This window comes from Tubulanus polymorphus, chromosome 1 (assembly GCF_964204645.1).
Source record: "Tubulanus polymorphus chromosome 1, tnTubPoly1.2, whole genome shotgun sequence".
NCBI classification, from domain to species: Eukaryota; Metazoa; Nemertea; class Palaeonemertea; order Tubulaniformes; family Tubulanidae; genus Tubulanus; species Tubulanus polymorphus.
The window spans coordinates 29,507,181-29,521,622 of NC_134025.1; the positions used below are offsets into that span (position 1 = coordinate 29,507,181).

General features: G+C 38.6%; 1 protein-coding gene across 1 annotated transcript; it reads right to left on the bottom strand.

Annotated features, from left to right (window-relative positions):
* Positions 1–8,412: 8,412 nt before the first annotated feature.
* On the bottom strand, positions 8,413–13,103 carry LOC141901016 (phytanoyl-CoA dioxygenase domain-containing protein 1 homolog). Its single transcript, XM_074788074.1, has 10 exons — positions 13,020–13,103; positions 12,614–12,844; positions 12,304–12,421; positions 12,114–12,214; positions 11,672–11,813; positions 11,299–11,393; positions 10,952–11,057; positions 10,691–10,775; positions 10,150–10,342; positions 8,413–9,580 (listed from the first exon to the last, which is right to left on the bottom strand). Exons 2-10 carry the CDS (start codon positions 12,728–12,730, stop codon positions 9,458–9,460), a joined length of 1,080 nt encoding a protein of 359 aa, XP_074644175.1. The 5' UTR covers positions 12,731–12,844; positions 13,020–13,103; the 3' UTR covers positions 8,413–9,457.
* Between the last annotated feature and the right edge of the window lie 1,339 nt (positions 13,104–14,442).

Here is a 14,442-nt window from a genome sequence, read left to right on the forward strand (position 1 = left end):
ATAGGAAACACTTTTTATTGTTATATATACATACCGACACATTCACCGCGAATCTTTAATTGACTGTATGGACATGTCGTATCTGCAAAAGGTTACAACTTATTCCATTTATACGATTCACTTATCCTTGTTCAAACTACCACCGCATCATCGATATTAATGTATTACCTTGGAACATGCGAGAAACTAGTTCAAGAGAGGTTGTCATCAGGACAGTATCTCGTGATAAACGAGGGGTTGATCCTGACGATCTTTTCTTTCTTCTTTTATACTTCGTTTTCGTTCCTGTGCTGATATGAAATTGATATTGGGGCCAAATATTCTCATTCAAGAAACTCATCTGAACTTGGGAACCATACGCAACGGCGTACACCCGATATTTCAAATTGTACAGTATCCGTATTTCTGATTTGGCGTATTTCTCATCCTCTGCTTTGGGACGACAGCTACCAATAAGAAGAACGGCCGTTGGAATATCGTTTTTCTTGCTACCGGATGCTGTTGTGATTCCATCGATAGCTCTAAGTGCACCTAGCATAGCAGGAGGTTTCGACGATGATTGAAGACTAGCGAGACCTCTAAAGAACTCCTCTTTTTTAGCGTTTGAGCTATCGCCAGCGATTTCAAATTTTTCGTTTTTATCGGAATAAGCTACCACTGAGATTTTATAGGACGAAAATGCTAATTGACTTCCTTTCACGAAATCGACCACGAATTTCTTGATCATGTAAAAATGTCTGATACCAGTGAACGAAGATACATCCATAAGAACTATAATCTGCATCAGAGTAGCGCCTGAAAATTGAATGGTTATTATGGAAAAGTTCGATCCTGGAAGCTTAGGCAAAACAATAGATAAGCCCCACCAAGATGATACGTTATGCAACACACAATTCTTGAGGTTTCTGGTGTGAGAAAAATAGTTAAAGGAAGTTCATATTTATGATATTTACCTTTCCCTGTACAGGCGGAGCACATTAGGTTGGTTGCGTCCCATGTCAATCCACTAGGGCATTCTATGGCTAGAAAGAAGTTCAATGAATGGACAATAAAAAGAAGTTGTCAGATACGACTAGAATTTTCAATAAAATGAAGTGTTATCTGTGTGTTTGTTGTTCTTACATATACACTTGCGGCTCATGATGTCGTAAGTCTCCTTTGGTCGACAGGATACATCTGTAATATATTCCGAAGAAGCCGATGTAAATAATAAGTATAAGTTTAAGTATTTATTCTATATAATATGGAAGGAATTTTTTTCAAATACTAAATAATGTTACTAAGTCGACAATATTCACCTTTGAAAACTCGTCTCATTAGGTTTTTAACTACTTCTGATGATTGGCTTTGATCGTTCACGTGGAATTGATTCTGTGGCCAAAAGGTCAATGCAAGCCGTTTAGGGTCGACTTTGGTGCCCATCGTAATAGCGTACATTCTAACACCGTGTTGGAATACTTTAGCCGCCATCTTGTTGCATTCGTCAGTTTGCGTACTTACTGCCATGCAGCTTCCCAAGCAAATCACCGAGACCTTCGCGTCTGCGCGATTTCTGTGCATGAAGAACTTCTCGATTTCGGTGTAAACGTCTTGCATATTCGGTGCATCAGCGGAGACTACCAAATTCTGTATTTGTCGAATGACTGAGTTCTGTAGAGACGCTTGAGTGTAGTCTATACGCGCTGATACGGTACGAGCATACGGTAGGATGTATATTTGTAAATCGTTCGGGCTGACCGGATACGTCTTAACGATATGTTCAAGTACACCGCGCATAACATTGAAGCTCAAACTCCCGGTGTATGAAGACGAATCCAGTAGAATCCAAAGATCGACTTTGCTTGCTGCAATGGAGACACGTAAGAATTATAGTCTGCATCAGAGAAGCACCTGAGAATTGAATGTTTTTCGTGGAAAGTTCGATCCTAGAAGCCTAGGCCAAATTAAACCGTCATCTAAGCATCATCTAATAGATACTATGGCGTAACGTCATTCTGTTCAACTCTAGCTAAAACTTACTTGAAGTAAATTGTCCACCTTTGCACAAATATTTCTCGGGGTCGAATTTTAATGAAGCGCCACAGGTCGCCTCTGAAATGTGAACAGTGAAGATTGAGAACATTGATACTCTGTTCCTACGTATGAATATCTAAAAAGGGGATGAATTACAATCTAACTCACGAGTGCATTGCTTGGTATCTTTTGACATCACCATCCCAGAAGAACAGCCATTATCTGAAATAGCAATATCATTTCTATCATATCTACTGATAAATTGATAATTCAGCCGGTATATCCGTATATAAAATAGCCCTTGGTGAAACACTCGTGTTGTGGCGATGATATAAAAAAGGTCCTTCACAACAAATGAAAAAGAAATAAAGTCCAAAATGTTTCCTGAGCTTTTCCTTTCGGCTTTATCCTTATAGTCATCACCACGGAAACATTTTTGACTTCATTTCATTTTCCATTCTTAGTTCTTAGGGATTTTCATATAAAGAATATTACCTGCATTAATCTGTTTCAATATCGATTCTGATATTTTGTTCATTTCGTCCTGACTCGTTGCCAAACTTAATTTAAACTGATTTTGCAGCCAAACGAATGTCGATGTAAATTGCGTATCTTTCTTCTGACCGAGCTCTAAATGGTAAACTCTGGTCCCACGTTTCAAGATGTTGCCGAACGATTTTATGACGGGTTTCATCTGATCCGGCTGAGCGACGCCATCACCGGCGATCAGTATAGCTCGTTTAATTCCGGGTCTGAACCATGTAGTTCCAGACATCATATCTGATAACGATTTCAAAGCAGCCAACATGTCGGGTGGTTTGTTGTCATAAGCCAGTCGAGAAATCTGTGATGCATACACCTTGTAACGATACAAACAGATAGAAGATTATGAAACATTTTTTCTCGTAAACTATATACGAAAAATGACCCAGTCGTGGCACCTATCTGGGAGTGTCCGGGTAAAATTATCATTCCAGGTGCGATAGATGCGAGGCCAAGCTGTTCACAGAGCTATCACTAATGCACGCCGAATGGGACGGACTTTTACAATTTTTGCACAAAATAAGTCTTGACGTTTCATAAGGCGATGAAGCCAGTGATGTAACTCGCGAACTAACCAATGAAACGTTGTAGATAACGCGTACAACGAAATAGAATATCAATTTACCTTAAGATATTGCTGGTTTTCATTGTCCACAAAACTAAGGGTTTGAGTTGCGGAACTACCATAACTGATAACTATTACATTCAACGCTTTTTTATTCATGGGAAACCCGTTGATTACAGCTGGAAGTAACTGGCGAAGAACTTTGAATTCATTTTCACCAGTATAAGACGAAGAATCCAAAAATATGACGAGGTCCATCAGAATAAGGTCTGGAAATAAGATATGAGGTTACTGAATAAGTAAAAAGCAAAATCAATGAATATGATACAATCAATTCAATAAAAAACATTAAAATTCTATCATAAGCAATATGTGTTATGATGAGCGTGAAATGATTCATCATCTGAGAAAATCTTACCGTTTGTTTGGCCATGGATGCACATACTTGTTCCGTCCCATCTATAGTTTGGTCCGCAAGTAATTGCTATAAACGTAGAAAGTTTGGTACAATGATTTGTTAGATCTTTGCACAAATAAAATCAGAGAAAATTGGTCGGGTACGGCGCACTTACGTCCACAAGCTCCATTAGGTAGTGTAAACAAATTATCCATTTTACATGTTTTCACAGCTAGAATTTGAAAGAAATAAGTCAGGTATTTTGATGTAGCATGCAGTACAATCAGAGATCTATTCTTACTGATTTCTTTACTTACATCCATACACGCTATCAACTACGTTCTTCGCCATTTCAGCGAGATTCGTTTTTGTCGCCACCTTTGGTACATAGAAAGTTGACTCCTTCCACGCTATTCCCATCATGAAGTTCAAATCGAGTGTGTCACCGGCGCTAACGTAGAAATATCTGACTTGCTTTTTGTAGGACTTTTTCACGTCCTTGATAATTGCTTTATGTTCGCTTGGATCTTTCGCTTGACCGCTACCAATGATAAGGATGGCTGTTGGGAAGTAACCTCCTCTTAAATACTTCGCTTTTTCGGAACTTTTTGATTCGACCATTTTTGTAACTTCCGCAATGAGTTCTCTCATTTGAGATTGTCCTTGGAATGGAATTGTTTGCAGTCGATCATCAACATTTGACGACTGGTCTTTGAAAGTGGTCACTTGAACAATGCTGAAAAGACATATATATATGGTAGAAAGTGTTTTAAGAACGAACGTAATATATTATATTCAGGGTTGATAAATCAAATGCGTAATGACTCGTAATGCGTATTCATGAGGCAACTTATCCGCGCTCAGAATGATTTTTTATCGTTGTGCAAAAATATTTATCACTAACAATCACTAAAAACCACATGATTTATCAGTGACAAAGTGTAAAGTCTAAACGATGTAGAACCATAAAAAAGCGATTATAAAGAGATATCGATAGAAATATATGAATAATATGTAATTACTTATCATAGTAAACCAAGGCAATTTCGAGTGATTGTACTCCGATTGTATATTGTTTTCCAATTGCACTAATGAGCATCTTGACTTTATCTGACATTTTTCCGGTGTTGTCAGAATTATCCATGATTATTATCAGATCCAACGCGATGTTCTCTGCAAATCAAATAATTCGTGTACGTGAAATCACAATGTAAATGATACAAAAATTATTGATAAGTTATCATCATACTTTGGTCGTAGGATTCATCACAACGTCCAAGTTTTTTGGACCATTTCAATTCCTTTGGACAAACAATATCTTTGCATCCGTCCAACCCGTTGAATTTGCCATTTTCACATTTCATATCTAAAAAGATGAATGAATAATATACAAAGAGATGATTTATAACCACTCAGCTCGAGAGAAGTAGAATGTAAGTTTTTTTTACCATTTAGAATACGTGTAATAAGTTCATCACAATCTTCTGATGTTGATCCAGTCGATGGGAGCTCGAAGCTAAAGCTGTTCCAGATGACAGTCTCGGTGAAGCTCTTATCTTTACTAGAACCGACAGTTACGTGGTAAATGTAATTGAATTTTCGGTAGATGTTGAACAACGAGGTTTTCACTTTTTCTTTCGATTTACTATCGGCGTTAAAAGCGCCCAGTAACACAGCCGCAACGGCTCTACTCCCGGACGACTGAACCGTCGGATCTAATGTGCTTACAAGACTCGGTAAATTGTCCGTGTTGTCTAGATAGGGTATATTTTGAATTTGATCTTTTGTTTCCTTGCTTTTCGACGGGTCATCGATGCGAATAGTTCTGGCGCTATCGCTTTCGATATAAATCAAGTTGATTTTGAGATCGGGGTCGCCTACGTTATAACGTTTAAGCAGATCGAATAGAAACATTTTCAGCTGGGTCAGTTGATCGCGGCCGGTGCGAGCAGTATTGTCAATAGCTATTGAAACATCTGCCGGTGCCGATTCTGAAAATAATATGTACAAGATATAACAGACGTTTTGTTCTGAATTTAGAATGGACCAAGCGTTCACACTAGCGAAAAATGGCACGGACCAACTTAGAACGGGCAAAATCAACACCGATCAAAAAGACCTGATCCTGATCCGTTCTAAGTTCTAGAAAGGATCATTTCTCTGTGAAACATTGCCGACTTGCTGTGGACGGACAGCATTGGTTTGAACCGTCCTAGGGAACATACAGGCTAAACTAGCGATAGTGTGAATGCGGCTGTAAAATCAGGTAAAACGAATATAAGTGAATGTATATTTACTTTTTTGCGGAGGAGGAGAAGTAGTAGGTGTTGTGATTTCAGGGGTAGTTGTCGGCTCTGGTGTTGTAGTCGGTTTACAATCGCAATACATGTTCTTCCATTCGCATGTTGTGTAGCATTTTATTGCTGCAATTCGATATAATTTTGTTTAATCTTTAAAAGATAGTTTCTCAATTTCAATTAATTATGGGTCTTTTATACTTACTCGAACAGCCTTGGTCTTGAGATGACACCTGGTTGAATTCACATTTCTGATCTGAAATTCATTCAAAAATGCATCCTAATTTTCTCCATCATTTTGATTTTCTCCAAAGGATGAACGCCAAAAATTAGATTTTACCTGCTAACAGCTTTTTTATCATTTTATCAGCAAATCTATTCAGTTGTTCAGTAGTCATAGATGGCGTTGCGTCCTTTAGCCAGTTCTGTTCCCAAACTAACCGATGTGACGTCAAAACGCGATTGTCCAATTGATCCATCTGCCCTAGTCTGATAGCGTATACACGAATTCGTCCTGTCCGTAGATAAATAATCGAATTATCTTATAATCGTTAATCTATCGTAGGAATTAAAAACTAGTAAAAAGACATTTTCTTATCTAAATGTTTAGAAAAATATTCCAAATTAGTTTTTGAAGCAAAAGTTCCAGAAATCATGCTGTTTACCTTTGTAAATTGTTTGCATGTCAGTAACAACTGTTTCTTCATTTTTCTTCTGCGGTAAGCCTCCACCAATCACAACGACAACTTTAGGCGCATCCATTCGCACGTCAGAACCTGTTTTCAAGGCTGTCTTAGCCGCCGCCACTGCCGCGCTCATTCCACTGGTCGAACCACCTTCATATGTCAACGATTTAAACTCGCTTGTGAATTTCTGAATTTGATCCTTCGATATATCGCCGGTGAGCGTGTATTCGCGCACTTGTTTCGACTCGGTTGTGAAGTAATAGATCTTAAGTTGCAGCCCGTCCTGTGTTAAAGCGTAGTTGTTTGCCAATGTCGTTACTATTCCTTGTCCCGCCTGCATTTCTCTGTTTCCCGTATCTCCAGATCCATCGAAAAGAATTATCATGTCTAACTTCACCTTTTCTAAAAGTTTAGATCGCTATTCAATGATTTATACAACTGGTTTTTATAAAAGACCGTTAAGAATATATACATACGCTTCATATTAGCGAGGTCGTTATTTTTATCCGATGGATCTGGTGGGGGCTTTGTACCGCCATCAAGCCCCTGGGCCCCTGATGCACCCCTTGCCCCAAAGAGGCAAACCAGCACCAGGACTGGAAGGGGCCATCGTACAATCATTGCCCACCTACCTATAAAAAGGACAAAACACTTAGTGATTCCTGTTTAAAAGAACGGCGCGAACCTGCAGTCGCCAACATGTTTACTATTTAGTTTCAAGAAATCAGTTTATGAATAAGAAATTGAATCTAGAATGACTATTTACTCAAATATTACCTCCACTATATGCACGTATTTTTTTACTTTTCCGTGTAATAAGAAAACATATTCCGTGACGCGTTTGCCAACCGCATCTCACATAGTTCCACGTGTAAATGTCAGTTTGCTCGAACCCTTTCGCAAACATCTGGCCGCCAAACACTCCAATTAAGTATCGACTCGAAAAACTTTCTAATTATCGAAAATATTCTAATTGGAATGTTGGCTTTTGAATATCGAGTTTTACTAATTGAAGGGGGCATTTCGAAGGTTGTCGGATTATTCCTCTAAAGGGGAGTGTAACGTTTAAAGCTGAGAGTTCAAATCTATGAATCGTTGGTTACTAAAATCGTTTCGAGTCACCTGTTCAGAGCCGCACCTTCGTCCTCTTTCGAAATGGGTTAGGTATCTAGAACCAATTCCACAGTTCTCGACTGATTCTGACGCGTAGGGTGATGATAATTCATTTTCAATTTATTACTGACAATATATATACGTAGCCGCACCATCGTCCTTTTTCGAAATGGGTTAGGTATCTAGAACCAATTCCACAGTTCTCGACTGATTCTGACGCGTAGGGTGATGATAATTCATTTTCAATTTATTACTGACAATATATATACGTAGCCGCACCATCGTCCTTTTTCGAAATGGGTTAGGTATCTAGAACCAATTCCACAGTTCTCGACTGATTCTGACGCGTAGTGATGATAATTCATTTTCAATTTATTACTGACAATACGTATAACGATTAATCAGTTACGCAACCTAGAATTTCGTCCCAAATAGGACGATTTCATACTGGATATAACGAACTACGTAGCAGTTGCTGCGAACAGATTTTCTGGTTTCGCTGAAGTTCGTTGTAATGAAATTCCAACTGTATTTTACACCAAGTCCAGGGGGTGTCAGTCGGAAGGTATTTCGGAAATTAGTTTCGCATCTAAAACTGGGGAAACCTCGTAACTATTTAAACGCAGGTTCAATAATATGGATCTTCTTTTCGTGATTATTACTGCGCGTTCGTTCCATTTCTAGATGGGTTTGATAAGTCAGTGGACTAGAGGTCTGTCTGTCTGTAGAGGGAGTCTCGGAGAATATATGCATCAAAAAGTCTGTTCTCAGGCAAATTAAAAAAACAACTACGTCAAATATTGCCCGAATTAAGTTTATTAATACGTCAACAGTGTTTTTAGGACGGTATATCATAGCAGTTTCCCCATACACTATTAGATAAATAGAATTAAAATATAGCGTATATAAACTAAATCAATTGTAGAAAACGGTAGATTATTAGGGTTTATATTGTATAAATATTTGTAAATTCGAAAATCTCAGCTCATATATTTGCATACAAACTGTGCGAAGACACATTTATCCAGTTTACACAAATACCGGGTACATCGAAATTATGTTTCTACAATAATGGAAGCGATAAAAACTAACGGTATTCACAATCGTGTCAGTTATACAATTCAATTCATTTATGTTTATATTATTAATACAAGTAATAAAATATTATCTTACAATTTGATACATTAAATAGTGCGACCTGGTTAAATAGCAGAATTACAAATGGAGGTAGGAGTTATAGAGACAGGTTAAACAGTGCTATAGATTTTTAAAGACAGATTATGATTGATTTAGATCGATTTATGGAAGAGACAATTTACTGATTAGACAGATTTATAGAATCACATACTGGTAGACAGGTTTGGGCAGGTTTCAACTGAACGTTGATTCCGGATTACGAATTCTGGCCGCTTCTATCAGGTTTACGGATTATGCCATTCGAGAATAGGTTAAGGCTAAACAAAAATGATACCTTGTTTCTCCGCAGCGGCCGGGTCATTTTTGTAAAATATGATAAAATTTGTAAACAGTTCATTTCTATAGCGGCCGGGTCTGTTATGGTAAAATTGATCACGATTTTAAAAAAAGTAATGTATAGGGTAGATAGGCGGCCGGCCGGGTCAACATTTAAGCTCAGCAGAGCGGAGAAACAAGGTATCAATTTTTTTTAGCCTAACTATATTCCGGTCGATGTGAAGGCACCAAAAGAAAGTATTCTAGAATCAGTAGACACTAGTTGAAACGATACGTTAGTAAAAGGGTTACAGGGCCCAGTTGAACTGGAGATATAGAGACAGGTTTAATACAGGTTCTCGTGAATAATATGCTTTTTCGTCATAGTTTTTCAAGCTTTTGTCCAAGCGTCCGTGGATTCATCTTTCAGCGATGCTGTGTGCTTGTTGTGATTTATCAACGGCCATTTCAGCATCCACGGTCCCGATATGGTCGTATCAAATTCTTCTTCGTCCTGCAAACCGAAAACAATGTACTTAACATATATAGTACTGATGATATCTCATTAAAAACCGGCAAAAACAAGAGGCCAATAATTGGATAGATAACGAATGATACAATTAGTTTAATCAGGCGAGTTGTATAACAGCTGATGACAGCTGAAACTATTGGGGAAAAATCCAATCAAACAGAGCGAAATATTTCAGATATCAATCTACACCCCTACACCCCCCCCCCTTTCCCCCACAGACATTACTTTATTAACATTCTTACAATCTTTCAACGTTCACACTTCACAGTAATTCACCCTAGATTTATTTTTTTTCATTGAGTAAGAATGACAAACACAAGACATTAAACATTTTATCAGCAAATTTTCAAAAATTTATTGTCCACACTTTATGTTATAATGTCTGAATGGAGTATTCCTGACTGGAAAAGGTTACTCCAGGCTTAAGGGAGTGATTTCAGGCTGCAATAAGTGGCTCCAGGCTGAAGGGGGCTGGCTCCAGTGTGAATGGGTGGTTCCGGGCTGGGGGTGGTTCTAGGCTGCAGAGTGATGCCTACGTGAGTAAAACTTACATGATTGACAGCCTTTGCTTGTGCCAAATTTCTGTCCACGGAACAGAATGTTTCCCAATCAATGTCTGGTTTCGGGTTGTCTTTAGTTCTCATCGTGACACCTTTCTTGACGCCAAAAAATCCAAATGGTTTGTCTGGATTCTGCCAACGCAAGTCAAGACTCCAACGAATTTTATTAGATTTATTCGGCAAACTGAAAATAATGAATTAATCAGTGGAAATATAACTGAAACAAAATATATTTCAACATCACTGAATATAATGCAGATATCCATCTACAGGCCTGAATCACACCCCTTCCGAGATTCACTCTATTACTGTCACTATTTGAAAGCATGCCGATAGAATGTCCATCTGATGTTTGTTGATCATTTCCAATAGATTTATAGAAAATATCTTCACGGTAAAAAGTTGGAAGAATGTTGCTAAAGACATTGAATATCTGAGAGGGAATAGGGTCCAGGGTGTTCAAAGTACAAGTTCCAGGCTGCAAATGGTTACCTAACGTAAGCTGAAGGTGTTGTAAAGTGAGAATGTTTACCTCTGATGGGGAATCATATTGTTGAACAAGAGGAAACTGCCGTAATTGATGGGTAAAGTGAAAATATCTTTATCTAAATCGACGCCTGAATTAGAAAAACATAAAACAGACAAAATTGATTAGAAAAGATTTATTTTTCATAAGGATTTACCTGAATTGTCAGATCAATTTTCGCTATTGTGGGTCTTTTAGAAATAAACTCGATAGAATTCTCTGAATTGATTTTTTAGATAGAGATTGATAAATAGAGATATAGATTACCCAAATCGTTCTTCATATCTTCTTCATCCAGCATGACGTACCAGGTCGGACCGGCGCAACATGAATGTCTGGCTACCTTACCCGATTTATGCCCATTCATCACCATCTAAGCACAACACAAACAATCAGTGTTAATCAATTGAAAATCTTCACAAAATGAATCACAGTTAGCTTAAGGTTCCTTCATGAAGTATTCACAAATATTCACGTAGAGGGCAGTAATTCTCAGTGTATAGAATTTTGTATATTTCATGAATGGACTCTCGATCTTAAAACGTTTAAACATCCGGTTTAGGCTTTTTATACTGTGAATAGGAGTAATGCTAGTGAATGGGAAATCTATCTACCTGTAAACAGCCATTTTCATCATTAGCATCAATTAGAGGAATCCAAGCAGTTGGAGTCAGTGTAGTGTATGAATCCGTGTCCAAATATGCTGAATCTACAAATATAACACACAATGGATGACTCAGAGGAATAAGTCATTAGTTCCAAGTTTCAAATACGATCTCAAACTTTTATGAATTTGTCAGGCCCATATTCAGGGGGGAGTTTGGGCAACCCCCCACTGTTTGCCCATTTCGAGTTGTAGGTCAGGGAAAGTTTGGTCCGCGTCAAACAGGTACCATTTGGCACCAGCATGAATGTCCCCAGGTCTAATCGGGCACTGACAAAATTTTGCCCGAGTCAAAAACATCAGATCAGTTTTTATAAAGATACCTTGATGCCAGGGTACAGTAGTGGCGATACTTCCGGGCGTTTTAGTTCGTAGATTCCACACTGGATGACCGGCGATATCGGGACCAATCAGCTGTTCGACGATATTCAGCAACCGTTCGTCGGACCACAGATCGCGGAATGACTGGAAATCAGAACGGAGAAAAATTTTTACCCACCTCTAAAACAGCAGTGTTAGATCTAGATAACAGAATATTTACAGTACTACAGTCCATGGCTTCTAACTAGTTAGTTACCTAATCACTGGTGGTAAGCTTCTTATAATCGGATGGGCTTATACCAACGGTATATATATGTGGTTTGTGAAAATATCCGATCGTGAAACTAAACCACAGACAGGTTACTGACTAGGGCTTCTAACATGCTTGAAGAACCAACGGATATAGACTCGTATATAAATAATGAAGGGGTCTGAACTCTTTACCTGGGGTAAGATGCCACCTTTATGTAGGATGACATTGGCGCCAGGAAATTCTTTTTCAATCTCAGTCAATCTGTAGTAAAATCCCAAATCTTCGTATAAATCTACAACGAGGAGAGGTTTAACAGCATTTCAACAACCGCGCAATCTAAAAACTTCAACAACAATCATTCAGTCAACGATGAATTCATACTTTTAATTTTTCCCGCATTGTAAAGTTTCTTCGCCAGGTCGTCGACTAATTTATCGATATCGCGACAACAAGCGTCAAGTTGATCCTTCGTGAAGAAGTTCTCAACCACGATACAACCCTGTAATTCAGTACGGTAGAACGCAAATGAAATAGAGAATTAATATATTTTCTTTAAGAATTGATTTTCGAGGTAAATTCCGTACATTGATAATTAGCCTATACAAGATATCTCACCTATAGGCCCCTAATACTTAATAGGCTATATATAAAGTTTTCTTTACCCAGTTTAAAAACGATTAGACATGCATACCTTATCGAAAAACTGTTGAATTTTTTCTAGAGGTAGTTGTCCTGGTTTGGGCTCGGGTTGAGGAGGTAGAGTTGAGAACACTAGTGGATCACAGGGTACGTCTTTGGTTGGAGCCATGTTTTGTTTCTGAAGTTCCACCTAAGCCTACGTGATTTCTGTCAGGTCAGCTATATCAACAATCAAAAAGACGGATCACATGATAACGAGGAGAGCTTTTTATCTTGAACTGACCTGTTGAGAGAGTTTTGAGTTGAGAATACTATTATCTGATAATACCGACCGGTACCAGTTTTTCCTGCGCAATAATAATGCACGCACTTTGTTAGTAAATTTGAAGAAACGATCAAAATAACGGTGTTAGGCTATGATAAATATCTATGTGTATATAGGGTATGTGTTGTTATACCTGAGAAAATGTTGTTTGATTTTTCTTCGCAGTTTCTTTATTGAGCTAAATAAATTAAATTTGAATTGAGAATTTAAAAAGGCTGGCTCCAAGTATATTATAGCTCCAAGATAATGGTGCGTGTACTGAGTAAAACAGGGAACATGACTCGCGGTCCGGATGTGGTAGTCGAAGGATTTAATTGGCCGGTCTGACAATGGGGGTCCATTTTACTTACAACCCTAAGTCTTTTGGATTTTGATTGTTTTCTTCAAGCTATAGGACTTACTTTGGCCTCCTTAGTCCCCCAGTCTGGAAGTGCGTCTAGATCGGCGCAGTTGGAGAATCAGGAAGCCGGGCGAAGCCGCGGGACCCGCAGTCCGCCCAATAATAATATGGCAACTGTGGCTTCCAATGTCAGAATCACGAAAATGGGAAATATAATCATACATTTGAAGCAAGCAATGTGACTGAATGCAACAGTAATAATCATATACATCACAGTTCACCGTATTTATCGCAAATTATCTTGGTACCAGTGGTTCGTGTGCGGCGTAATAGTGTAGAGTAATTGGCATCCTGGGCGGTGGCGGTGATAGATACGGAAGATTCTCGGTAGTGAGAACAATATGGTAATCATATACTGTATCAAAGCAAGCGGAGCAAACGCCTGAAGATCGGAACATTGTTGCATTCGAACACAGCCAGTCAGTCGACCCGGCCATCTCCACCAGATTTCGCCGAATATAACAACGATGTCATCATATAAAGTGTTCGTAAATCGAACGCAAATTTGCTGCGGTAATTTCTGTGATGGATCGGGTAGATACACGTACGGTACCATAATGACATTAGCCCGTATCGTGTTATATGCAATCGGTATAATCGCCAATTGTCTGGCATTCATAGTTCTCCGTCTGATGAAAATAAAAGGAAGCAGTATCATGTATCTGAAGGTGCTCGCTATAGCTGATACTGTAAACTGTTTAACTGCGCTGTTCGGGCGCGAATTGATGGTTATTGCGAAGAGCTTCCCGTTTGAATATATTCGCTACGATCACATCTACCAACAGTATTTCCACCATTTGTATCTGTATGTAGATGTAATATATCAGATGACCACGACTACGAGTCCGTGGCTGCTTTTTGCATTAAGTATCGATCGTTATATGGCCATTAGATATCCTCTGTTTGCCAGACGTGTATGTACAATTGAAAATGCATGTCGCGTTTCTATTGCGACCTGGATTCTAACTCTCATTTTCGATATTCCGACACTTTGGGACCTGGAGACATATGTAGTAATGCCCAATAACCCGTGTACATATGTCGAAAAGAGAAGATTGCTGCTTCTCGATAAGAACTATGCAATGTATTACGATTTTATATTCGGTAAAGTTGTGCTTAAGTTCATTCCGGGTCTAGTTGTTGTCGTTTGCAACCT

Excerpts from the sequence above, each read along its gene's own strand:
- LOC141901016 (XM_074788074.1), bottom strand. The coding sequence starts at position 12,730 with ATGGCTCCAACCAAAGACGTACCCTGTGATCCACTAGTGTTCTCAACT. Across the intron at positions 11,058-11,298 it reads ATGAAAATGGCTGTTTACAG|ATGGTGATGAATGGGCATAA; the intron begins GTAGATAGATTT and ends TGTTGTGCTTAG. Across the intron at positions 10,776-10,951 it reads AGATATGAAGAACGATTTGG|GCGTCGATTTAGATAAAGAT; the intron begins GTAATCTATATC and ends TTTCTAATTCAG.